Source organism: Mixophyes fleayi, chromosome 10, assembly GCF_038048845.1.
Source record: "Mixophyes fleayi isolate aMixFle1 chromosome 10, aMixFle1.hap1, whole genome shotgun sequence".
In the NCBI taxonomy this organism is placed as follows: Eukaryota; Metazoa; Chordata; class Amphibia; order Anura; family Limnodynastidae; genus Mixophyes; species Mixophyes fleayi.
The window spans coordinates 57,553,940-57,581,545 of NC_134411.1; the positions used below are offsets into that span (position 1 = coordinate 57,553,940).

Here is a 27,606-nt window from a genome sequence, read left to right on the forward strand (position 1 = left end):
ATGCACTTGTTAAAGGCAATGGGCATCTTCTTTCCTTTATTGGTCCAAATGCAAATGACAAGTAATCCGAATAGATGGCCCTAACATGTCCCTTCATCACACCACATGTCCCGTCATCACACCACTGCCTCCCCTCTGCATCACACCACTGTCCCCCTGCATTACAATGTCCCCTCACCTGCACACTGCCCCCCTAGATCTCAATGTCCCCCCCTGCATTACAGTGTCCCTCCTGCAGCACACCGCCCCCTGAAACACATTGTCCCCTCTCCAGCACACTGCCCCTTCCTGCAATGACACCCCCCTCAAATCACAATGTCCCCACTCAAGCATTACACCACCCCCCCTCGATCTCAATGTCCTGCTGATCTCAATATCCCCACCCCCATATCTCAATGTTGTCTTTCCCCCCCTGCAGCATACCAACGCTCCCTTTCCTTCTCTTTCCTTGACTGAAACTTGTTATCTTCATGAAACTTCTCCGCTCTGCCGGGCTCCTCATTGACACTGTCGGGATGTGATGATGATGTCACACCCTACAGTCAGTGAGGAGCGAAGAGAGGCAGTTGGGGGGGGTGGTGGTGGTGATCTGTAGCCCCACCCCTCTCCCTGTGGATCTATCTGAAGCTGTGTGGCTGCCGTGGAAGGTAAGCTCAGCGGTTGCCGCACTGTATTTACATGCTCTGGTGGCGCCCACCAGAGCCTGGTGCCCTAGGCAGCTTCCTAATGCTGTCTAATTGTAGCACCGGGCCTGATTACAAAACATGTTGCTAGAATCCTATTTGATCAGTCTGCCAGAGCAGCATATGACCACCTCACCACACTGTTACATCTTTCCCTGATGTCATGAAATGCAGGCTACCATTCAAAACTCTCTCTTTAATATGTAAAAATGTGTACTGTGTATCAAAAAAAATCCTTGTAATAAATGACTATCCGGTGTGAACACTACAAAGATGAAATGCTTCAAGCAGCTGCAAGAAAACACTTTGTCACGGTTTGGTATTCTGGACTCTGGATCCGTTCAGTAATATTGTGAGAACGGATCCTCAGGGGAATCTAACAATACACTGGTAAGTGGAAATGGTGACCCAAGGTTCAAACAGATGACAGATGCAGGATAAAAGTACAATCAGCGGTTTAATGATGACTGAATGAAAATACAGGTAAGTCTTGGTAGATGCATAGATACTAGAAACGTGGTACAAAGTGGGCGGAGCCACCGGCAATGTCATAGGCAATATGAATAATCAATGAGTAAATGGAGATGGCTTAGAATGAACAGTCCAGCAATGGGGTGAAAAGAATGAGGCACAGGGGTATGGTATCACAATAGCACAGCACACATCAAAGGAAAGTTTAACAGTCCAGGTAGTAGTAGATACACAGTAGATGCGGCAGGGACCCGATACCAAATAGTGCCTTAATGCTTTCAATGATACTTGAACAGTTCATCCAGGAAAGAGGACAACAAGCAGCTTGGTAATACGACCTGTAATGCCACTGAGTCGGAGTGACCAATGCGGAACAGATGAAGCTGGATAGAACGGCTCAGAGAGATGACTTGAAGGAGCAAGCTGACAGAGTCAGGTGTGGTTTAAACAGTCCCGTTCCAGGGTCAGCGATACAGCGAGGGCAGGTGTTGCTGGAGCAGTATAGCCCGAGGCGTGACACACAGTAGAGATGGTTTGCAGCTTGAGCGGTATAGCCTGTGAAGTTGCACACCGCGACGGTGGTTGCAGCTTGAGCGGTATAACTCACAGAGTAGCACACAGGGGAGGTAGTTGCAGCTTGAGCGATATAGTCCGTGGAGTAGCAACACAGTAGAAACAGGTGCAGCTGGAGCAGTATAGCCTAAGATGTAGCAACACAGCAGAGGTAGATGCGGTTTGAGTGGTACAACCTGTAGAGTAGTAACACAGCAGAGATGCGTGCAGCTGAAGCGAGTTAGTCCAAGGTATAGCACACAGCAAAGGTGTTTGCAGCTTGAGCGGTATAGCCCGTGGAATGGCAACACAGTAGAGACAGGTGCAGTTGAGTGGTATAACCCGTGGAGTAGAACCACAGTGGAAACAGGTGCAGCTTGAGCGGTACAGACCGCAGAGTAACAATACAGCAGAGGCACTGACGATCCAGATGAGAACTCATAGAATAGGTAAGGACCTAACCAGACAGGTAACTTGATCAACAGGCCCAGAGGAAAGGGAGGACTTGCCTTTTCAAGTCTGGAGCCAACACAGGAACCAATAGGAATCTAATTAGTAGTAGACAGGTAATCAGTCTGCACATGCGCAGATCAGCACTTAGAGGTTTGAAGTCTGTTAATGAGACACATGTGAGTGTCTCAGTCTTGGTCTATGGAAGCCGAATGAGCAGCGTGTGACACACTTATTTTGTAACAATTGTGTATGAGCCCTAAATGTGCCCAGTTTTTGGTGGTGGTTTGAATTATTAACAGTACATCGAGGGTTGTCAGACAATTGCTTAAGTGAACGGGAGAGCTATTTCAAAAGCTGGTAATATACTAAGTGCAAAAGAGGCAGCATTAATGATATTGTCTATGCAATGGGGGGCTGGCCATATGTTAAAGTAATCTGGGAATGGGACCAGTGCAAAGTAAAAGGCAAATACATCTCTTTAGACAAATACACAGCCAAAACTGAGTACATTACTGATAGGTGCACATAGTTCTGCCTTCACGAGTACTACACTGTGAAGTGGGATATACCTTCCAACTTTCCTTACAGTCAGACCAAATCCTGACTAATTGAGACAGTCACCTAAATTCTAGACTGCCCCAGATTCAGGACATTTGGCAGACTGTTCTGCACTCTCCTACCTGCTCTTGTCACTGTCACCACCTGTGGCTGCTGGTGTGTTTAGCTCAGTTGCTGCTTGTCTGGATCCTGGAATGCTGGAGTCCCTATTTGAAAAAAAATTAGGTACAGAAAACTCCATACAATCCCAGCACTAAATCAATAGCACCCACATTTAATAAGTATGCCTCCCTTCAGCCCAAACATTAAAATAATAGTACTCACATTTGATAAATCTATTTTCCTCCAACAAGCCCCATCATTAAATTAATAACATTTACGTTTAATATAACCATTTCCCATAACCATTCCCGACATCAATAATTAATTTTCAGATTTAATAAATAGCCCACCTTCCCAAACTTGGCCACAAATTCAGTTAATAGCCCCAAACCACCCCAGCCTTAAAGTATATGTCCCTTTACCTCATATTAATTTACTAGGCCCCAGTATTAAATTAGTTTGCCCCACCATCACTCCACAAATAATAGCACCCATTAAATAATTAGCTCCAACCTAAACACTCCGCCATTAAAATAATAGCCTACTTCCCACCCATGTACTAAGACAATCTCACTCCCTTTCCTCATATCACACAATATATTAAGACCCCACATTTCCTCACACATTTTAGCACTATACACCGCCCTTTCCTCACACATTATAGCAGCATACAACCCCCTTGCCTCACACACTTTAGCAGCACCCAATCCTATCCTTCAAACACACTTTAGCATCCCCCACTATATCCTGACCTTCACACACTTTAGCAGCCCCCCCATCCTTCACACACACTTTAGCAGAACCCTTCCTACCTTTCACCACACACTTTAGCAGCCCCACCCTTCACACACATTTTGGCAGCCTCACACTTACCTTGTTCCTCCTGCTGCAGACTCCTGTCTCTGCACACATGGGACGGTACCTGTCACATGGTGCATGTCCCATGTGATCTCTGTATCGGACAGAGTAAAAGATCCATGGTCTCAGATAATGTGGTGAATTCGTTACAAATGTTGGGCTTTAAGTGAAGCCGGGACCTATCAGTTTGATATGGTTTGTATAGACATACTGATGATTGCAGACTATGTAGGCTGAACATGTAGCTGGGCACTGCTGGCAGTTCCAGAAGCCAGACTACATAGATCAAATATATTTTATACTTAGATTTACTATAACTTTTAAAACGGAAAACAAGAGAAGTTGCCTATAGCAACCATTCAGATTCTGCTTTGGACAACACCTCCACTTTTCCTTTTTAGATGTTTTAATAAATCTACCCCTTTATTAGTTCAGTGTTTCATGGGGATTCTCTACTTCATCAGAAGTAAAAATTGTTTCCCCAAACAGTAGTTATTGAAAACATTGCAAGCAATACAATAAAAGGTTAAAGTGTCACAACAATAGCATGCTTTCATCCAGAAATATATATCAGTTTGTAACAAATATCAAAATACTGGAATACAAATAATAGCTAGTAATGAAGATTTTAGCAACAATAAGGGGTGACAGGTAAGGTAAGGGCCAAAGAGGTCATGAGGGAGAAAGGGGGGAGTGGGCATGCCACGTGTGTGCAGACAGGGAGAGCATTGGATTGCAGAAGAGGAAACCAGAACTCCGGAAGTACAGAGACACAAATATTAACTTAGAGATTAAGAAGAGGTTGGTTGTGATATGAGACCCAATGGGTCCATACTTTTGGAAGGATGCAGAGGGGTTTCTGTTATTATATGCTCCATTTGATACTTGTACCACACATGGTTGCAGGCTGAGATGATGGCAGGAGGGATAGGATTCTCCCACATGACTACTATTTGCTCATGCATATCACTTGTGTTGCTACATGCCAGTTTGCAGGCATGCTTAGTAAAGTTTGTGATAGGCAAAGGGTACAGAATATCCTTAGGGTCAGACGGGATCTGCAGATTGATAAAATTGATCACTAGGGAAATTAATTCCTTCAAAAATGGTTGAAATTTTGGGCAGCTCCACTAGACATGCAGGAAACATTGTGGTTGGCCACAATTCCACCAGCAGGAGTCTGATGTACCTGTAGAAATGCCATGAAGCCTATTTGAGAAATAATACCACAGTAGAGTAATTTATAAATATTTTCTTTGAGGCAGAAATTAATGGAGGACTTTGCACCCCTTCATATATGTCTGTCTATGCCTCTGGATATAGGGATTCACTGATATCTCCCTCCCATTTCATTTGGTAGAGATCATTTTTACCATTTGAGATAGGGAGAACAACATTATAAAACATCAAGATGAGGCCTTTGAAGAAAAGGAAAGAGAAGCAAAGTTTCCCAAAAGTAGAAGAGAGTAAAGGGGATAAATCATCCATCATATTACTGTGGGCCCAAATGGCGAGGGAAAGGCAGATCACATGGGGGTATATTTACTAAACAGCGGGTTTAAAAAAGTGGAGATGTTGCCTATATCAACCAGATTCTAGCTGTCATTTTGTAGAATGTACTAAACAAATAACTAGAATCTGATCTCCACTTACTCAAAACCGCCGTTTAGTAAATATCCCCCATGGTGTGTGTGTGTGTGTGAGGACAGGGGCTCTGAACCAAAGAAGAGAACATATTGAGAAGCCACCCAGCGTTGCTGTTTCCATGACCACCCAAACTCTGATCCTTTGGGGGAAGTGCCACTGCGTGCACTGAGTCAGCTTGCTTGCATAGTAGAACTTACAGAAACTAGAGATGCTCAGGCCACTTGTTGCAGGCCACCTGCAGGTCTCTGAAGGATGCAGGCTTGAATCCGCTGCTTACCAGACCAGATAAATCGTATCACTAGTTTTTGTAGAGAGGAGAGAATAAGTTGAAATTCTAATGGTTAGGGTGTGGAAGAAGTACATCCATCTTTATACAGGTGATGCACTCAATCCAGGAGATCATGGGACTGTTACATGAATCAAAATTATTTTTAATACTAGTAAGGAGGGGGTATAGTTGGCTTTATAAATATTTTCAACCTTCTTAGTGAGCGCATCCCCAAAGTATTTAAATTGGCTTGATTGCCAATTGAATGGGAAAGTAAACTTTTTTTGGGAGTGGGTAGGGGGTATAATGAATGCTGGAATTTCTTTCTTGGTCAGGGTTAATTTAATGGATCTGGTTTTCAGATATCATCACTACATCGGAAATATGTGGATTGAATCTAATTTTGGTGACTAAGGGCCTGATTCATTAAGGATCTTAACTTGAGAAACTTCTTATTTCAGTCTCCTGGACAAAACCATGTTACACTGCAAGGCGTGCAAATTAGGTTTCTGTTTTGCACATAAGTTATATACTGACTGTTATTTCATGTAGCACATAAATATCAACTTTAAATTTCAGTGTATAAATAAGCTATCAAGTATTTGTGTGTTACATGAAAAAACAGTCAGTATTTAACTTATGCGCAAAACAGAAAACTAGTTTGCACCCCTTGCATTGTAACATGGTTTTGTCCAGAAGACTGAAATAAGAAGTTTCTTAACTTAAGATCCTTAATGAATCAGGCCCTAAATGTTTAATGGTCAGGACCGTACGATTATGATACAAAGACGATAAACTTATGAGAAACTTACCCTGAAAACCATAGCAAGTGAATATTCTCATTTTAAAGGGCCATCCAACATGGTCAAAGGCCTTTTTCAACATCCAAGGAGAGAAAGAGAGATGGCAACCTGCACTCTGTGAAATGCTGAACATTTTGGTAGCAAGTTGAGAATCAATATAGATAAAATTAATGAGTGTAAACTCCACGGGGGTGGGAGTAGAATGTATAGCCTCTATAAGAGCGATTTACTATCTGCAAGGAATAAAAGGGAAAATGTTCTTTGAGAAGGGCAGAAAATTCCTTTGCCTGTCTTGTTATCTGAGCTAGGGGCAGGGACGAAGCAACCAGGATGGGAACGCTACTTAATTTGAGATCCAGAATGTTAAAATTTACTCCCAGTGGCACGACTGAATCTTTCTGTTACCCTGGTAGTCTGGAAATCACTTCTGACCACAGCATCCCGCCCATTGCCATGGCGAACGGGATGCTCTTTATATCACTGCTGCATGACGGCAAGGAGTTTGACAGTTGTGGTGTGTGCGCAGTAGGATTGAATTATTATTATTATTATTATTATCCTTTATTTGTTGGGCGCCACAAGGGTTCCGCGGCACCATACATCATACAAACAGTACACTATACAGGGTGGAACAGCACAAAACAATAAACAAAAATACCAGTACTTCAGAAACTCCAGGCAAGTTAAAGCAATAAACATGGAGCAGAAGAACAGATGAGGAGACAGGAGGGAAGAGGGCCCTGCTCATTTGAGCTTACATCCTAAGGGAGGGAGAACAGAAAGACACAAGGGGAGCCAGAAGAGGCAAAGGGAGAGCGAGAGGAGGTGAAGGGGTTATGTGTATGGTTGGTAGACTTTAAGGAAGAGGTGGGTTTTCAGTGCATGTTTGAAGGAGCACAGAGTAGGAGAGAGGCGGATGGAACGAGGGAGGTCGTTCCAGTGAAGGGGGGCTGCACGGGAAAAGTCTTGGATTCTGGAGTGGGAAGAGGTGATAAGAGTGGAGGAGAGTCGGCGATCAATGGCTGAGCGCAGGGAGCGAGCAGGAGTGTGAATGGAGAGGAGGTTAGAGATATAGGGGGCAGTAGAGTGGGAGAGAGCCTTGTAAGTGGAGGTGAGGAGTTTGAAAAGGATTCTGTAGGGGAAGGGGAGCCAGTGTAAGGCGAGACAGAGAGGGGAGGCAGATGAGGAGCGGCGTGAGAGGAAGATGAGTCTAGCGGCCGTGTTGAGTACAGAGCGGAGGGGGGGGAGATGGGAGTGGGGGAGGCCGGTGAGGAGGAGGTTGCAGTAATCCAGGCGGGAGATAATGAGTGCGTGTATAATGGTCTTGGTGGCATCCTGAGAGAGAAAGGGATGGATGCAGGCAATGTTGCGTAGTTGGAAGCGACAGGCTTGGGCAAGTGAATGAATGTGGGGGGCGAAAGAGAGAGAGGAGTCAAGGGTGACCCCCAGGCAGTGGAGTTGGGTGACAGAGGAGATGGTGGTGTTGTTGATGACAATAGAGAGGTTGTGATGGGAAGGGAGTCTGGACGGAGGAAAGACAATGAGTTCCGTTTTCGAGATATTGATTTTGAGAAAGCGCGTGGACATCCAGGAGGAGATGGCGGTGAGGCAGTCAGACACGCGAGAGAGGACAGCGGAAGAAAGGTCAGGAGAAGAGATGTAGAGCTGAATGTCGTCAGCATACAGGTGATACTGAAGACCGAAGGAAGAGATGAGAGCTCCAAGGGAGGAAGTGTAGAGCGAAAAAAGTAGAGGGCCAAGAACAGATCCCTGCGGGACACCAACAGGGGGAGGGTAGGGGGGAGGAAGAGCCGGATGTGGATACAGAGAAGGAGCAGTTAGCGAGGTAAGAGGTGAACCAGGTATGGACAAACCCGGAGAGGCCAAGAGAGAGAAGAGTTTGCAGCAGGAGGGGGTGGTCCACAGTGTCAAAGGCTGCGGAGAGGTCGAGGAGGATAAGAAGGGAGAAGTGACCCTTGGATTTGGCCGATAGGAGGTCGTTAGTAACCTTGGCCAGGGCAGTTTCGGTGGAGTGGAGAGGACGGTAGCCGGATTGGAGGGGGTCCAGGAGGGAAAAGTCAGAGAGGTGACTGGCGAGGCGGCAGCAGACAATCCGCTCAAGTAATTTGGAGGCAAAGGGGAGGAGTGAGATAGGACTATAATTGGCGAGAGAGGTGGGGTCAAGATTAGGTTTTTTATGGATAGGAGAGATAAGGGCGTGTTTAAAGGAGGAGGGGACAACATCGGAGGAGAGAGATGAGTTGAAGAGGTGAGCTAGGTAGGAGCAGACAGTGGGAGAAAGAATTAATTAATAGCCTGCTGTGGCTTCTTACGTGGACTGGTGCTCTGCACTGGGATTGGCGCCTTTCTATATTTAAGGCGTACCCTCCCTGCCGGATATAACGTTTGTGCCACACACTTGCTGACCCGCTACCTGTTCCCTGTGGATACTCTACTATTCTGACTTGACTCTTGTTGTGAAAATTGTCTTGTTTACTGGACCATGCTTGAATGCTGATTGCCCTGACCTTTGCTCTATTTCCTGACTCTCCGTTCTTACTGCCAGTCCTGAACTTTGGCCTGTCTGAGACTACCCTGCTTGTTTCTGTCCCACAACCCTCGGCATGTTCCTGGTTATCCGGCTTTTGTCTCACTGCTTTCCTTGCCTCTTACCTCTGCGCTACAGTGATGGTACATAAACTTTTACTAATGTAGAGATAACTTCCGGGGGCATCCAAGTACCTATGAGTGTTGCTAACTCTATTGTAAAAGCGGCTGCTAAAGGCAAAGAACTTTACCACATATTAGTTCTAAAAGCTTATGCTCATTGCCACTAGTCATAACATTATAACTGGCCTAATGAAATCTTTGGAGGATTCTGCTCTGATGGATCCCAGTCAAACCAGTCCAAGTCCTGCCCAGGTTCTGGTCGACCAGATCCAGACCCCCTTTCATTCTGGCTGTTGGCTCAGGAGAAGGTCTCCAAGTCCTCTCAGGCCACCCTGGTGCCCGCAGTCCGCAACTTCACAACCCTATTATAGATTGAAGTAAGAAGGAAATTGTGCGCTGGAGTCCTTTCTGTGCCTCCTTCTACCTGACCTTGCCATTCTGGGTCCTATAGCCCTTGTCTAAGAAGCCCCCTTTACCTTTTTTTAAAAAAATAAATAAATGATACTTTACCTCCTCATTGGGAATATGACTGCAACATAGACCTAATTACAGGTTCAAAGCTACCCAAGAGTGGAAGGTATGCTCTTTCCATTCCAGCAACGAAGGCTATGGAAAGTTACCTGGGGAAAATCTACAAAAAGACTTTATCAGGCCTTCTAGGTCACCAGCCGGAGCTGGTCTCTTTTTTTTTGCTTCCAAGAGGGATGAGAGCCTGAGACCATGCACTGACTTCTGAGGTCTTAACAAGAGAACGGTCAAGAATACCTGCCCTCTCCTCTCAGTCCTCTTCGACCAACTAAGAGACCACAATATTTTCCCGAATAGAGACCCCTGCTGACAGACTATTCATTCTGTGTCAACTAAGAAAGGCCGTGTTTTCTGAGTCTCATGCTAGTAAAACATCCAGACATGCTGGAATTACCACGACCATCGAGAATCTGTCCCATATTGTGTGGTGCCCATCTTTGTCTGCTGATGTCAGGGAATTTGTTCTTTCCTGTGAGGTCTGCCAATCAATTGTATTTCCGGAAGTTGCCCATCAGGTCAATTCCAGAAAAATCATGGAAACACATATCCATGGACTTCATTGAAGATCTACCCTGTTATCGGACCATAATGCCATCTGGGTGACTGTAGACTGGTTCAGAAAGATGGCACACTTCATACCTCTGACCAAGTTACTGTGTGCATGAGTCCTGGCATCTTTATTCGCAGAGCATATTTTCCGTCTGCATGGTCTTCCCATTGATATTGTGTTAGACTGCGGCTCTTAATTTGTTGCTGTTTTCTAGGTATCCCTCTGTAATCTGTTTGGGATTAACCTCAGCCTGTCTTCACCGTATCACTCTCAATCATATTGGCAAACAGAAAGGGTCAACCAGTCCCTTGAGCATTTCCTTTGATTGTACGTCTCAAAATTCCACAATGACTTGGCAACCCTGCTCCCTTTCAACAGTGTTTGCCTACAACACTGCCTGTCACACTTCCACTCATGTATCTCCGTTCTTATGCAACTTTGGTTTCCATCCCAGGGCCAACTCCTTGTCTTTGCTGGCTCCTTCCGGTTTGCCTGAGGTATACCATACTGCTGCCCACCTCAAAGTTGTGCGGGAGAAGGTTCATTCTGCTCTGCATCAAGCCTCCTTTAGATCCAAATTCTTTGCCAATCAGCATTGCAGACATTGCTCCCTCAAGGTTGTTGACAAGGTCTGGCTCTCTACTCAAGACATTAGACTCCGGCAGCCCTGCAGGAATTTCGGGCCAAGGTTTATTGGACTTTTTGTCATTGTGAAACACGTCAATCCTGTGGCCTTCAGACTGAAGCTCCCTCGGTCTTTAAGAATTTCTAACTCCTAAGACCTCGTCCTGTTAAGGTTGATGGACACCAGGCTGTAAATGAATTAAGCAGCGGATTCTGCAAGTCGCCGATATTCGGCGACTTTGCAGGGGAAATTTAAAATGGCAAAGGCTTTCAAGGCTTAGGTTTGAGCACTCAATGGATCAATGTACCCCTCATACAGACAATAGTTGTTCTATGTCCCAGAGCTCAAACGTACTACGTCTGAATATTTTCATAAATGTCATACTCCCCAGCCATGAGTTTGAATAATCATTCCACTCATTCAAAGGTGCATGATGGATAGAATAAAGGGATGAAGTCATCTGCAAATAGGGACTATTATTAATATCGGCTGTAAGCGGCAGTTACTTTAATGATTTCTGTCCACCTTTGAAGTCACCACTGTTTGAGTGTACCAAAAACAGGGGAAATAGGGTGAAGCAACTAAGACAAAATTTGAAAAGTTTGATCAGTTTGGGTAAGAATTTTAGAGAAAGGTTTAGAATATGTGAAACCATCTTATCCTGGTGATTTCCAACTTGAAAACTACTTCAACATCATTCCCATGTCCTCTTCATCAGGATTTCCATTAAAGTCTTGATTCTAAACTTTGAGCATGCCACTAATCTCTAAATAAGACTTGATGAATCTAAGTATGGTCTATGTATAAAAGAGGGAAATAAGGTTATACTGTTAAATATAATCATTAGTAAACTGGTGAGAAATTGCAACAGAAACATAAATTGGGTCCACGCCGGATCCTATTTTCCTTGTTGTCCCTCAGTTTTCCAATTAACATAGCAGGAACCTTTTTTCCATTTTTCATAGAATAATTGTCAACCTCCTTACCGGCAGTTACAGCCTGACAGGCCATGTCCTCGCTGTTCATCCGTGGAGCAGGGACGGTTGCCTGGTAGTTCTGGCTGGGGGTGTCCTGTTGCTAAACAACAGGTACGCAGCGTCCTGGCCCATCCTCATGCAGTCAGGCGCATGCACAGTAGCGTGTCCCATTGCTAGGCAATGGGATGCTTCCATTGTTTCGGTTGTCAGCATGCCTGACCGCCCACTTCCTCCTCCAATCACTTCCTTGCTGTCTCTATTTAAACTCAGGTCTCCTGTCTCCTGCTTAATTCTTGTTTATTGTTATCTCCTTGGATTGACCCAGCTTCCTTTGACCATTCTTCTGATTGTGCACATTATTGCCTCCTATTGCAACCTCGGCTTCCTGACTATTCTCCTAGAGTGCGATATTCTGTCTGCTCGTAGTGACCTCGGCTAGTCTGACTTTTATTTGGATCTTTCTTCTGTATCATCTCCTCTGGATTATCTGACTTTTCTCTGTCACCAGACTGATAACTGACTTGGAGGACCGCAACCTGTGTATCCCTTGCAGCGGGGTTCCCTGATGAACATCAGGGGTACGTTAGACTCTGCACCTCTTTGTTCAGTGTCACAAATCCCAGTCAGTGGTTCTGGTACATCCTAGAGTCTGACAGGGGTACTTCTCAGAGTCTGACACAGCCATAATGTATGTGAACATGTGGAACGGGTTTTGGCTCTGTGTTCAATTCCTTCACATTAACATTAAAAGTTGTCCCAAATAACCAAGCCAAAAGAGAAAAACAGAAACATGGCAATATCAGCATAAAACCATGTAAATGTTACTGCCATTGAAATGAAAGGTGTTAATGGCAAAGGGGATAGAGGGTTAAATAAAAATTAATTACAACTAGTAGTAATGACCAGTGCGCTGGGCATTGGAAAAGTGTGGCTTGGTCCACTCCATAAGGCAGTGGCGGATCCAGGAGGGGCGATCGGGGCTTGCTGCCGACAGCTGCACACTGTGCAGATCCATTCAGCAGTGACAGTGTGCTGCCCGGCTGTTCTGATTGTGTTTTAAACACAAGCAGAGCAGCGGGACAGCACACTGCCACTGCTGAACAGACCTGCACATAGTGTGCAGCCGCTGGCAGCCTTATAAATCAGAAAGGGGCAGGGCCTAAATCGCCCCCCCCCCCTAAAATCGCCCCGGGTATATCAATAGTCTAGATCCGCCCCTGCCATAAGGGAACCATGTGAAAACAAAACTAGATGAGTTTCACAATGGGAGAACCCAGGGGAAGTCTTCAGAAAATAATCCTTTTGGACTGCAACATGCTAAAATCTATAGGCCCAGATGTTAGGTAGAAGAAGAGATAAGCCACATGAAACAGTTGGTGGATGTTATTTTATCCGTCTTGGTGATTGATTGATCAGCAGGCTCCTAAACTCTGCATGGTTAAGGTCTTGATGCCTGGTGTTGTGGTAATGTGAAGACCACATTTACAAAGGTCTTTAGTGACATTTATACCAAATGGAAAACCCCCTTTACATGGAATGCCCCATTCCCTGAAGATTATATTGTTTTATTTAATGGGCTATGTTCCCTGTCTACACACCAGGGGGTAAATGTATTAATCTGCGGGTCCTTCAACACCTGCATGTTCAGCCTCTTCAGCGATTAAATTTCAAGCGGCGCTGCACTGTAAAGGGTTAACTTCCCTTTACAATGCAGCGCCGCTTGAAATTTAATCGCGGAAGAGGCTGAACACGCGGGTGTTGAAGAACCCGCAGATTGATACATTTACCCCCTGGTATCAGGCATTGTGTTTAAAGAGATCCCCTAAAAGAAGTTGAATGAATATGCCTTTATATCAGTAACCGTTTGTGTCTCATTTTTCTGTTTAAGATGATACTGGAAGTCCTTCTGGTGTTCTTATCCTATATAACCATGTACCACTGCTGTAAATCTTCCAACTGCATCTGTAATGGCAAAGATCTGTCAGGGAAGAAGGTTTATTTAAACAATGCAGCAATTTTATTATGTAGATATTTCAGGCGGTGCTTTAGAACCATTGTGGTAATATTATCTTTAGTAGCATTAGTTGTATCTCAGTGTAATGCCACAGTGACACCTTTTGAACTAGAGCAGGTATTTGTGTATATACTGGTCCATCTGGGATTGCTGGGAGTTTTGGGTGTAGTATCTATTAACTAACTACCCCGACAAAGACGATATGAGGATTCCAAAGAAGCAGTACCCCGACCTGAAAAAAAGACTACTTACCAGGATCCAGATGACTTCTTGTGACGACCCGATCTGTTGTTGACTCTGTAAAATGACGTCATCTGAAACCGCTACTCCTGTTAAAGCAGCAATGGAAGGACCCAGCTGTCATTCATGTAATGTAAGTATTATTTTAGGGCTATTAGAGTTAGGGATTGGGTTAACCTTACCTTTATGGCTTGTAACTCCTAACACCCCTAACCCTAATCCCTAAAACAATATTTACATTACATGAATGACAGCCGGGTCCATCCATGGCCGCTTTAACAGGAGTCACAGTTTCAGATGACGTCATTTTCGTCGGCAACAGATCTGGTCGTTACATGAAGTCATCTGGATCCTGGTAAGTAGTCTTTTTTTCAGGTAAGGGTACTACTTCTTCGGAGTCCTCATGCCATCTTTGTCTCTGTCGGGGTAGTCGGTATTATTAAACTAACTTGGATCCACCATGTATGTGCCCTGTTTTGTACTGTAGTCTTGGGGACATTACTTTTTCATTTTCTGTATTATAATGATGAAACCATTACTATTGGCTTTGCCTGTGTTTTATGGCAAATTGGACGATACAAAATACTTGGTACCATGTGCAAACCAGATGACTTATTGCAAAGTGTAAATTCTAAAAATTTGTATTCTACAGCGATATGAAACTGTTCATCACCACCACCATAGCAGACACAATAACTGCAGAGGTACTAAAAGATCTCACTGTGGCTCAGAGTAAGTTGGTAAGTTTCACAAACTCATGCTTCACATTTTTCTCACATGAACTGTTATACTGTCTGCTTGCATAATAGATCAAGCTTGTTGCAACAGCCAGAGGTGGGCCTAAAATTAGGCATATTTTTGTGGGAACATCAAAATGTCCTTTACTGAAATTGAAGTCCAATATAAACATTCTGTTCTTGAGTGAACAAATTTTTTTTCTCCTAAGATAAGATCAGAATTGTATAGGAAGTAATGTTGCCATAATGTAAAATCAGAATAGAGATAAGATAATAATGAAAGATGATTTAAAATTAAAGTTATTAAAATAGTATTGTAACAGAATGAACCACCTATGCCACCCTGTCTGTTGTTGCTGGGAACCGGCTGGGCTTACTTTGCCACCGTTCCCTTTCTTTATCCCAAATGCGCCCTCTAACCGCAGTAGGAGAGGCTTACAATGCTGCCACCATTAGACTCCTTCATGGCATTCAGAACCACGTTCCTTCTGGGTAACTGTCGCTGCTAGAGTACCCCCTTGCTGGTACACCTTGGCTTGTACTCCTGACCTCTTTCTACAGATCAGGGTTGCTGTGGATGGATCCCCCTTGCGTATCACACTGGGCAGAGCTGTGGTAGTAGAAAGCTGGGTCCAAACCTCAGAAGAGCCAGAAACGGATTAGATTTGGGTTTAATCTGTAGGTCACAGGAAATTCAGCAGGGAAGAAGTTGTCAAGCAGGTCTTGAAGCAAATAATGTTTGTTTAGCTCAAGTGTCCGGACAAGGACAGTTCACATCATCATCATCATCACCATTTATTTATATAGCGTCACTGATTCCGCAGCGCTGTACAGAAATCTCATTCACATCACTCCCTGCCCCATTGGAGCTTACAGTCTAAATTCCCCAACATACACACACAGACAGACAGAGAGAGACTAGGGTCAATTTTGACAGTAGCCAATTAACCTATTAGTATGTTTTTGGAGTGTGGGAGGAAACCGGAGCACCCGGAGGAAAACCACGCAAACACGGAGAGAACATACAAACTCTACACAGATATGGCCATGGTCTGGAATTGAACTCATGACCCCAGCTCTGGGAGGCAGAAGTGCTAACCACTTAGCCACTGGTGACATCCAGAAAGGTACAGATGGTATAACACATTACATACTCAAACAGTGTGTGTGTGTGTGTGTGTGTGTGTGTGTGTGTGTGTGTGTGTGTGTGTGTGTGTGTGTGTGTGTGTGTTTTTTAAATAAACCATTAGCACAGGCAAATTAATAAAATACATACAGGTAGATAAACTATCATTAAATAAATTTGCACACCAGTAAATAAATAAGATTTTATTGAGGATATGTATTTGTACATGAGTTTACAATTTATGGATTCAGGAATAAATAGATGACATATAGACCATTTAAATGTAACGCCCCCTAGTGGCGTTTTAGAAGATTATGAAAAGTTACATAAGCTAGTTACCATGGTGATAACACAGCCCAGCCTGTGAGAAGAAGGAGGGGCTGGAGACAAGAGGAGAGAGAGAAAGAGACACAGGAGAGAGAGGAGACAGGAGAGAGGAGATGTAGCTGGGGACCTGGGAGAGTGGGGTGGAACTCCAGGATCCCCCAGCATTGCCCTAAACACAGTGACTGTGCAAGGGAAAGGAATGTGTGCCCTGGATGAGGGGGAGAACTCCATGTCACTATAGAGAACCCAAGAGAGAGGGGGACATTTGCATGGAAGTGACCCTGGAGTGAGGGTTGCTACAAGAGGCATGGTAGCTGTATCGTCAGACCCTGAGGCTGAGAGAACACAGAGTGAAGTGTCAGAGCCCACAGGAGACATCATCCCACAGAGGAGGGGTGAGCTGCAGTTGAGAGGTACACAGAGTGTGTCAGAGCTGCATGGAGAAGAAGCTGCCTGCCTGTTAGCATCCATGTGAGTGCCCTGCAGAAGAGGGTGATCTGCAGTGACCTGTGGAGTGTAAGAGACATGTGATTTCTGTTATATAACATCTAGATAACATTAAGAACTGTGCAGGAGGAGTAATGAGGTATATTTGCAACCATATTCGTATTGCTCATTAAGAACTGTGCTGGAGAGAGTAAGGAGCTGCATATATTTTTCTTTATTGCTGCAACCATTATGATTATCGTGCTGGAGGAAGAGGAGTATAAATAAAGAGTTGAGTTTGTTATAGAGATGGTCTGGCGCCCAAATTATTGTGACTTCTATTACACTGCACCAAAGTGACATCCCCTGTGTCCCACTAACTACAAAGAAACACCTGCATGTGCAGGGACCACCTGATCATTTACACCCATGCCCATCAGCTAGCCAGGGCTTGAGAAGAAGGTGCACTGTGTACCCTTTGCACCCCACACTACACACAGTGACAGGGGGTTACATAAAGAATGTTTATTATTGATTTGCTAAAAAGTGATCACTGTACTCCACCTGCTTACGTTGTACTTTTACACAACATAGCACATGGGAGTAACGAGGAACAGGACCCAAGTGTCAGTCCATGGTACTTGTCAGGGCCTGGAGCTCAACCCTGTTAAAGCTGCTTGCCCTTATGTTTGCAAGTGAATGAGACTTTTCAACATTCTCCACACTGATTGACTCTCAGGCCATGTGTGGTACATATGTAAGTTGTGGATTCCTTCGATACCATATCTAAAATGGCATATTTTTTTTTACTTGTTCTTAGTGGAGTACATGTATTCAATCACAATAGTGGTCTATACCAAGACAATTAGGGTCGTTCCAAGGCCTGGGCATTCACACACAACAAATGTCAGAAGAATACGCCTCTGCAGACACTATATGAAGCTGGAAAGGCAATCATAGTGTCCTGTCAGTTTGTGATCCAGGCTTGTATATATATATTATGTATATTGCTTTAGAAACATGTCTTCTGATAAAGATATGACTGGGCAAAGTCATTTATCTTCCACGAAGCGTAGTCAGCCTAATTTTGCCTTACAAGAGGTGAACATTCTTGTGAAGCTTTTGTTTTTTTTAATATGTATTGCCATTTCAAATATAGTGCTTTTATGTCAACATTTTGACTGTTCACTTTACAACACTGTATTACATTTTAACTGAGTAGACCAGTGCTTGAAATGGGCTAGTATGAGACGGTTTGACACACCAGCAATTCGTACAAGAATTGCATACATGTCCTCTGATGGAGCAGCTACTCTTAAACCAGCTGGTACAGTACTGAGATCACAATTCTGGCCTTTTAATCATAATTAATTAATCACTTGTGATAGTACTGTGCTTGAATCAGAGAAACAATCATAGGGTGCCCTAGTGATAAATTCACTGACCATCAGAAAATGCAATTCACCATTTAGTAAATGGGACTAACAGTATTAAGCAGCAGTAGACACAATTGACCATTTCAAATCTACATTCTATAACAGTTCTAAAATAATGTGATTTGGATGCCCCAGTCAGAGGCCCAATTCTTAGCAGCTGATTATTGAGATACACTTTACCGATCAGAAGAATTGGCAGTTAAACTATATAATTATAGGTCCACACCATTAGATTTACTGCTTTACAGATATTTGTTTCAAGTTTGGACTATTTAATTATATATATGATTTATAACGCTTGACTGACAGTCAGTGATATCACATGTCTGAGATAGTAATTATTTGTTATACAGCAAGGGGCTGAATTTGTTTGGTTCATTTTACACTTACAATCGATGACAGCTATACAACTATCAGATTTATGGTGCCCCATTCAGATGCTGTAGCAATACTGAGATAAGATTCATAGATATAGGAAAGAGTGAGAGGAATTAACTATTAAATCTGGGTACACACTACACAGTTTTCGTTCAATAATCGGCTCAGTCAGCCAACATATGACCACTCGTACAAAAGTGGGTCAGTGTGTGTAGTGACACAATGGTCAAAAGTCTGCCCAAATGGACGATTGTCGTCTCATTTGGTTGGTCGTACCGTTTAATATTTTCGTCCCAATCTCTTTTCCGTTGTGTAGTGTGTATAAACTTCCAACCGATCCACAACAGTGTGTACGAAACTACAGTCATTGCTCACGACAACATGGCTGTAAAAAGTCGCTAAAGGGACGTCCGTTCTTCCCTTTATCGTCCTAAACAAGGCTAGTGTGTATGCAGTCCATGGACCAAGCGATCGGAACATCGATTGCATGTAAAATCGCTCTGCATAAAAAGTTGGTTGAAATTTCTGTAGTGTGTACCTAGCTTAAGCATTGGTACAGATTTGGAAGCATTGAATGTAAATCTGGGGAACAACATTTAAAGTAGGTACACACCACAGATAATTTCTCATAATGCAATCTTTAACGATTTTACCAACAACTGACATCCCGACCAGCATGCCGATTCATGCATACACACATAAATTTGCACGATTTATCTTTAGATCTGTGCTCTTCACCTGTCATAATCATCTGCTGAAAAGATCCTGACTCTTTATACTCTATGGAGATCTGCCTACACTGCTGGTCATGAGGGCATACACACTTCAGAACTTGCCCAACATTGTTCCATCGTTTATAGAGATCCTTCCGGTTATAAAATCATATGAAATTACACATTGTATTCTGGTACGATAAAACATGATTGTGGGAGCGTACACACTAACACAATGATATACTGAATACTGTATATATTCTGAATACTGTTGGCAAACGTCACAGCAGTGCTGAATATCGACTTCTTACTGAAAAACAAGGTTGTTTTAGGATCTACTGAACTGTTCAGCTGTGGAACCCACAGAGCTCAATTGTCATTGCTGTTTCAACATTTGTTCAACTACTCCAGAATCCAAGACTTCTCCCGAGCAGCCCCCCTTCACTGGAATGACCTCCCTTGCTCCGTCCGTCTCTCTCCCACTCTAAGCTCCTTCAAACGGGCACTAAAAACCCACCTGTTCCTCAAAGCCTACCATCCTTCCTCCTAACCCGCTCTCCCCTCCCTCCTCCCGTCCCCTCTTCTCTCCTTTACATCAACTGGCCCCTTTGTACCTGAGTTTTGTTCACCCTCCCTTAGGATGTAAGCTCATTTGAGCAGGGCCCTCTTCCCTCCTGTGTCCTTACCTACTCTTCTGCTCCGTCTTTTCTGCATTAGCCTGCTTGGAGCTTCTGAAGTGTTGGTATTTTTGTTTACTGCTCAGTAATATTTTACCCTGTACTGTCTATTGTTTGTGCATTGTACGGCGCTGCGGAACTCTTGTGGCGCCTAACAAATAAAAGATAATAATAATAATAATAACTACCCACTTAGTTCAATTGTGGCGCTATTATCATTTCTGTTTGGCTGTTAGACCCTCTGCACTCAACTGTCTGCATCCTCGTAGACCTTATTGTGTCAGAGCGGCAGAAACTGCCTACTCCATTAACCCCAACCTGGGGGTGGTCAAGTATCTTTCACCTCTTCCATTGCCACACACAATTTGGATCAATTGTTCCTTCTCATCACGATCTCTCCATCATGCACCTACTCAATTTTCAGACTATCCTATTTACTGTCACCATTCTTCTCTCCAAACTCCTCTTCTTTCTCCATCATTCTTTTCCTCCCTCACCGATAATGATTTCTCCATCACTACTTCCCTCCTTGCTAATCTGTACACATGAACCGTTTTGACTCTTGCCCCCACCACACTCACCAGCCTACAGTAATAAAAATAAACCTCACACCCACAAATCCTACTCGCATGTCCTCTTTCTCTCTCTGCTCCTTCTCATGGCTGCTGGTGATATCTCGCCTAACCCTGGGCCACATACAATCCCCATTATCTGCTCATGTTCATCGCTCCACCCCAAACCTTTCCATGCATCCTGTACTTCCAATCCCGACAACATTATCCACATATTTTCACTACCCTCTCTCCCCTTCTCCTCTGCACTATGGATCTGTTTCTAACAAACTTACATCCATCCATGATCTACTCATTTCTAAATCTCTCAACCTCCTTGCCATTACAGAATCTTGGTTCACCTGCAGCTCTCTCCTATGGGGGACTCCTGTGGGGGACTCTCCCTCAGTCACACTCCCAGACCTGGAAACAGACAAGGTGGTGGAGTAGACATTCTACTCTCTCCAAGCTGCATCATCCAAGTCATCCCCCCTGAACCCAGGGCCATCTTAACAACATTATGGGCCCCCGGGCAAAGCAGTGCACCGGGGCCCCTAGATATTGGTGTATACAGATACAGATATGGATATAGATATATAGAGATAGCGATAGATAGATGTACTTGCTCAGTGACGCTTGAAGGGTTTTTTTGCAGTTTTTTTTCTTTTGCAGGATTATTTATTCTCACTAAGAGCCGTGCCTATGGGGCCCCCTTGCCCGTGGGGTCCCCGGGGCAGCTGCCCATCGTGCCCAATGGAAAAGATGGCCCTGCCTGGACCCTTCCTCTCATTCTCTTACTTTAAAATCCACCCAGTTCCAGTTTTCCAATTCCTGGACAACTTTACAGCTTAGCTCTCTTATTTCTTATCCTTTGACCTGCCTACACTCATACTAGATTATTTCAACATCTCCATTTATAAACCCACTGTCTCTTTTTACACTAGACTTCTTTCACTTCTTTCCTCCTTTGGTCTCTCCCAATGGGCCTCATCTCCCACCCACTGTGATAGGCACTCCCTTGACCTTGTCTTCTCCCACTACTGCTCCATTTCTAATTTCTCCAATTTAGCCTTCCCACTCTCTGATCACAACCTCCTTTCCTTCATACTCACCTTACCTCAGGCCATCCCCCCTGCACCCAAATACACATGTACATAAAGAAACCTAAGTACTCTTAACCCAATCCACCTCTCATTTTCACTAAAAACAACTATTTACTTAAATGATTGCATTGTCCTGTCCTAATCAGGCTGCCTCTTTCTATAACAAATCACTGACTTCAGCTCTAGACAATGCATCTCCAGATACCACATATAGTCTCCGACGAGCCAAACCCCAACCATGGCACACCAAACTGACCCGCTACCTACAAAAGTGCTCCCACACTGCAGAGCGCCACTGGAGGAAATCTGGTTCCTATCCCAATTTGCTCTACAATAAATTCATCCTTTTATCTTACAGCACTGCCCTTTCAATTGCCAAACATTCTTTAAATCTCTAATATCCACTAAGTCTTCTAACCCACCTCGCTTCATTGTCGTCTTCAACTCACTTCTCTTCCCACCTGCACCTCCTCCCCCTTCCTCCCAGACAGCCCATGATCTTGCCACCTATTTTAAAGACAAAATCATCACCATTCAACAACTTATTTCCTCATGTCAAAATCCACTCACTCCACCCACTCTACCCTCCTTTACCTACACTCCCCAATCCATTCTTAATTCATGCTCTCCAGTAACTGAAGACAAAGTCTCTGCATTCATCTCATCTCACCATACAACCTGTCCCCTCAACTCCATTCCCACCCAATTTCTCCGCTCCCTCTCCTCTACTGCGAAACTACCTATATCCCACCTCTTAAGCCTGTCTCTCACCACTGGGACATTTCCAACCTCTTTTGAACGTGCTCATCTCACTGATTCTAAAGAAACCATTTCTCGATCCAGCCTCTCTCCAACTACCACCCTATTTCTCTTCTCCCCTTTGCCTCTAATGTACTTGAGCGATTAGCGTACAAACGCCTGTCTCACTTTCTCTCCACTCATTCCATTCTCGACTAACTGCAATCAGCCTTCCGCCCCCAACATTACACTGAAACTACTCGCACAAAAGTGATCTATGATCTACTTACTGCAAAGACTAATGTTAATTTTTCCATACTCATTTACCTGGATCTCTCTGCTGCTTTTGACACTGTTGATCACCCTCTTCTCCTACACACCTTTCACTCCATTGGCCTTCGTGACACAGTTCTTTCCTGGTTCACTTCCTACCTATCAAACTGCTCCTCATGTGTAGGGTTGCTTCTCAGCCAAGGGAGTGGGCTCACTCACAATTTTGCCTAAGTACACAGCCATGAATAAAGAATGATACCAAAACATCCTCCAAGAGCAACTTCTCCCAACAATCCAAGAATAGTTTGGTGACGAACATTGTCTTTTCCAGCATGATGGAGCACCTTGCCATAAGGAAAAAGTGATAACTAAGTGGTTAGGGGATCAAAACATGAAAATTTTGGGCCCATGGCAGAAAAACTCACCAGACCTTAATCCTATTGAGAACTTGTGGTCAATCCTCAAGAGGTGGGTGGACAAACAAAAACCCACAAATTCTGACAAACTCCAAGCATTGATTAGACAAGAATGGGCAGCCAGTCAGTATGTGGCCCAGAAGTTGATTGACAGCATGCCAAGGCAAATTGCAGAGGTCTTCAAAAAGAAGAGTTAACACTGCAAATATTGACTCTTTGCATAAACTTAATGTAATTGTCAATAAAATCCCTTGACACTTAGGGAATGCTTGTAATTTTACTTCAGTATTTCATAGCAACATCTGACAAAAAAGTCTAAAAACTCTGAAGCAGCAAACTTTGTGAAAACCAATACTTGTGTCATTCTCAAAACTTTTGGCCATGACTGTAGTGTACATCGACCCCAAGTTGTATCAATCCCAGTTTGATATTCTCAGGCAGTCTAAGAGGTGGCTTGACTGGGCAATCAACTACATGGAATTGTTGCTATATACAGGTGAAATCCTGGTCTGCTGTAGCCAGTGTCTTGATGGCTTGACCCCCAGCGGTTAGTAAATTAACTGTGTTACATTGGTTGATTTTTGCTTGTGGATCAATTTGGTAAAAGTTAATTGAAAATCACGCTGCACTTTGCACCTGTGTCAATTTTCACTTCTGTAATGTTCTTGCCACTAGTAGTGGTGAGCTGTGAAAATCGCACCCTTTTCTGAGATTAGATCACTGCTGTCACAGTATATTTATTCTGTCGATTCTATGTTCTCCACAGTTTCTATGTGGTGGATTCTTTGTGGATACTTCTCTGGGAGGGTTTACTGTTCCATGATGTAAGATCTTTCTTGTCATTTTAGATCTTGATCTGCAGCATTTGGCAAAATGATTCCATTTGCCACATGAGTTGTACCATTTGTTAAAAGCTGAGCATCTATTGGCAGGTGTTGGTCGCTGCAATTTTGACACTGCACCTGCTAAGGCAGCACGTGCTGTTGCAGTGAAAATACTCCCGCCTCCTCCTAAGCTATCTTGTGCATTCTCTTATTGTTCTGTGAGCATGCATATGGGCAGCACGGTGGCTAAGTGGTTAGCACTTCTGCCTCACAGCACTGGGGTCATGAGTTTAATTCCTGACCATGGCCTTATCTGTGTGGAGTTTGTATGTTCTACCTGTGTTTGCGTGGGTTTCCTCCGAGTGCTCCGGTTTCCTCCCACACTCCAAAAACATACTTGTAGGTTAATTGGCTGCTATCAAATTGACCCTAATCTCTGTCTCTCTTTGTGTGTGTGTGTGTGTGTGTGTGTGTGCGTGTAAGTTAGGGAATTTAGACTGTAAGCTCCAATAGGACAGGGACTGATGTAAATGAGTTCTCTGTACAGCTCTGCGGAATTAGTGGCGCTATATAAATAAATGGTCATGATGATGATGCATATGTTTGCAGTTTCTAATGTAAGCTCTTTTTTCTGTGAGCAGTTGACAATACATGGTATCACAGTCCTATCTCTTCAGTTCTTTTTAAATGGCATATTAATCACATTTCTTTGACAAATGCTTAAACGTTGACACATCTGATTGTATGCTCTCCTTACACTTTTGGTTGGTAATGTTGAATATGTGTCTGTCCATAATTACACTGTTTACAGGTAAGCCTATTTCTTCAAACTTTGCTTGGAAGCAAAAATGGCCGGATGTTTTTTCTGTTAGCTCTGGTATCTATTTTCCTTGGAGTTCTTTTGTGTGATCTTTACAAAGGTCCTGGAAGTTCTGGCTCAACGGATTTGAACTCTGAAATACTTAAAAACACCACTGAGACAAATATATTTACTAAGAACCTCAAATTGACTCTCTGATTCTCAGGGCCTGCTCTGCTCCCAGAGCCCTATTTGACAACACTGAGACATTCGCATCGGCAACTGCCAGTATCATGCACTACTGGAAGTGTCCTCATAAACAGTGCAGTATTGGTGGGATTCTAGGTATGTGAGGAGCATACACATTACTGCTCACCACCCATACAGGTATTGCCTCCAGTTGCATCTCCATACGTGACCACATTGAAAATATAACTAATAACCCCCATTACAATAAAACCCCAACAATCAGGGCGATAATCGGATATCAGAGCAAATCATCTATTCCCTTCTGCTTAAACTGACAGTTGGTGAGTGCAAGACTGCATATTACTTGTATTCATCTGCAGCCAATTCAACTCAGCCAACGGTGACTCATTACATTACACTTAACGACATCACTTCAAGGCTATACATCTATTCTGCCTTTTACATCATAATTATTTTTACTGATCTGCAATCTATTTTTCAGCTCCAATTTGTTATATACATATATCAAGATCGCCACCTGGTGTATATTTACTACATTACAGCTGAAAAATGTATACATATTGGTGTGACAATATCTACAATGTAATTTTTGATGATTAACACTCTCTCCGTCTGGAACTAGATGGGATTTACCTGATTTGTTTGAAACACTAACTTATCTCTTCTTTCACCTACAATGTATAAATATGTTATTGCTTTTATGTCTGGCAAACGTAATGAAAGAAAATGAAAGGAAAAAAGGTAGATGCGCTACTGTCCCATCCAGCAAGATTTATGATATAGACCTGGGTGATGCTCCAATGTCTAGAGATGCTAACTCTCACTCTCCTCCAAATCCACCTCTGGGCTGTCGGTGACACATCCTCCTCCTCTCTCTCATGAAGCTGTTGCACAAGCCATCAAAGAAATAATGGAACCATTGATACGGGCAACAAGTGAACAAGTTCACTGCGGCAATACAAAAACTTAAAGACCAGGGGGTAAATGTATCAAGCTGAGAGTTTTCCAGCAGATTTTAAAAGTGGAGATGTTGCCTATAGCAACCAATCAGATTCTAGCTGTCATTTTGTAGAGTGTACTAAATAAATGACAGCTAGAATCTGATTGGTTTTGAAGCCCGCAGGAAAACTCTCAGCTTGATACATTTACTCCCAGATCTCACAAACAAGACTAAATAAACTATATATTAGAGAAAATATGCATGAAATTGAATGTCAAAAGACTCTCACTGCCTCTATAGTTAAAACTCAAAAACAAATGTTAAACAAGCCTGATGACTTGGAAAATAGATCCAGAAGGAATAACCTCCAGCTGGAAGGGCTACACAAAACTGTTAAAAGGCTAGTCTTGTTATCCTTTTATTTTTAAAGGTCTACCTCGAATTCTAGGACTACCCAAAGAGATACTCAGAATTGATAATGAGCGAGCGCACAGATTTGATCAACCCTCACTCAACAATTCCCCTTAAAATGGCATCAAAAAAAGATTAAATATTTAGGCATCCACATCACTAAGCAGTACAGTTAGCGTTTTCAAGCTAATTATTCTAAACTACTATCCCAGGTCAAATCTGATCTTGAAACCTGAAAACAACACTTCATCTCCTGAATAGGATGCATAAACTCGATTAAAATAAACATCTGGCTAGATTTCGTTATCTTTTTCAAGCTTTGCCTATACATATCGCTCCATATGTTTTAACATTTTTGCACCACTACACATCACAATTCATATGGGGCAAGAAACACCCCAGAGTTCGGCTCCTCGTTCTACAAAGATCGGCATGGGGTGGAGGCTTAGGGGTGCCCAATTTTAAACATTGTTTTTCAGCGGCACAACTTGCCCAATGTGTTTTATGGAACATTCTTGGCCCCTGCAAAGTTTGGGTCTCAATTGAAACTGAAAGCTTGGGTATCTCCTCTATCTTCTCTCACCTGTGGCTACCTCGCCCTAGCCGCCCGCACTCTGCTGTGCATCATCCAGTGGTAGCTCACTTGTTATCCCTCTGGGACCAAGCGTATACAAGAATTCAAGCTTTCTCCTGCTCCTAGTCCAATATTTCCGCTCTTTGACAATCCTAAGTTTCTGCCAGGCCGTATATTGTCATATTTTGAACCTTGGAAATGGAAAGGTATCTGCTATTGCAATGATATCAGCAACGACCTTTCCTTCTCTTCATTCGATCATTCAATGACATAAAAACAAATTTTGATATTTCTAACACACATTTCTTTCAGTACCTACAGCTAAGGATCTTCCATTCTACTAATAAACTAAGCTTGGGTATCAGGCTATTGACCTTTTTTGAGTCACTCTCCCTTCGTCAGTTCTCTACTAAAGGCCTTATATCTCTCCTGTATTGGTAGCTTAGAAGTCCTGAAACAGGCGACTGAGACTCACATGAGCGAGCGTGGAAGGAGGACCTGGGAGGACCCCTAGATAGTGAAGATTGGGAGGAAATAAGAACTAATACAGCCTTCAGTTCAATTTGTATAAAATTTAAAGAAAACACATATAAACTCTTGTACCGATTTGTGATGGATGGAGGGTTCCTTTCTTCATATGTGGTGGCATTGCCTTAAGCTCGCCCTGTTCTGGCTGGAACTTCGAAACTTAGCTTCACAATTATTGCAAATTGACATCCCTTTCTTCCCCAGATACTTCTTCCTTCCGCTTGGAATTCCGTCGGCCACCAACCACCAAGTGAAGATATTTAGGCACATAGTCTCTGCTACCCTATGCCAAATTGACACTTATTGGAAGCAACTCCATGCTCCAACACTACAGACGATCATTGGCAGAATATGGTACACATATAAAATGGAATATATCATCATCATCATCATCATTTATTTATATAGCGCCACTAATTC

At 43.4% G+C, this 27,606-nt stretch overlaps 1 protein-coding gene across 1 annotated transcript in view; it reads left to right on the forward strand.

Moving 5' to 3' along the window:
* The window catches only part of CARMIL2 (capping protein regulator and myosin 1 linker 2), a 1,059,949-nt gene that overhangs the window by 573,352 nt on the left and 458,991 nt on the right, over window positions 1–27,606 (forward strand). The window contains exon 28 of the mRNA XM_075188807.1: window positions 14,652–14,739. Coding sequence (XP_075044908.1) covers window positions 14,652–14,739 — 88 coding nt within the window. The remainder of the gene's footprint in view (window positions 1–14,651; window positions 14,740–27,606) is intronic.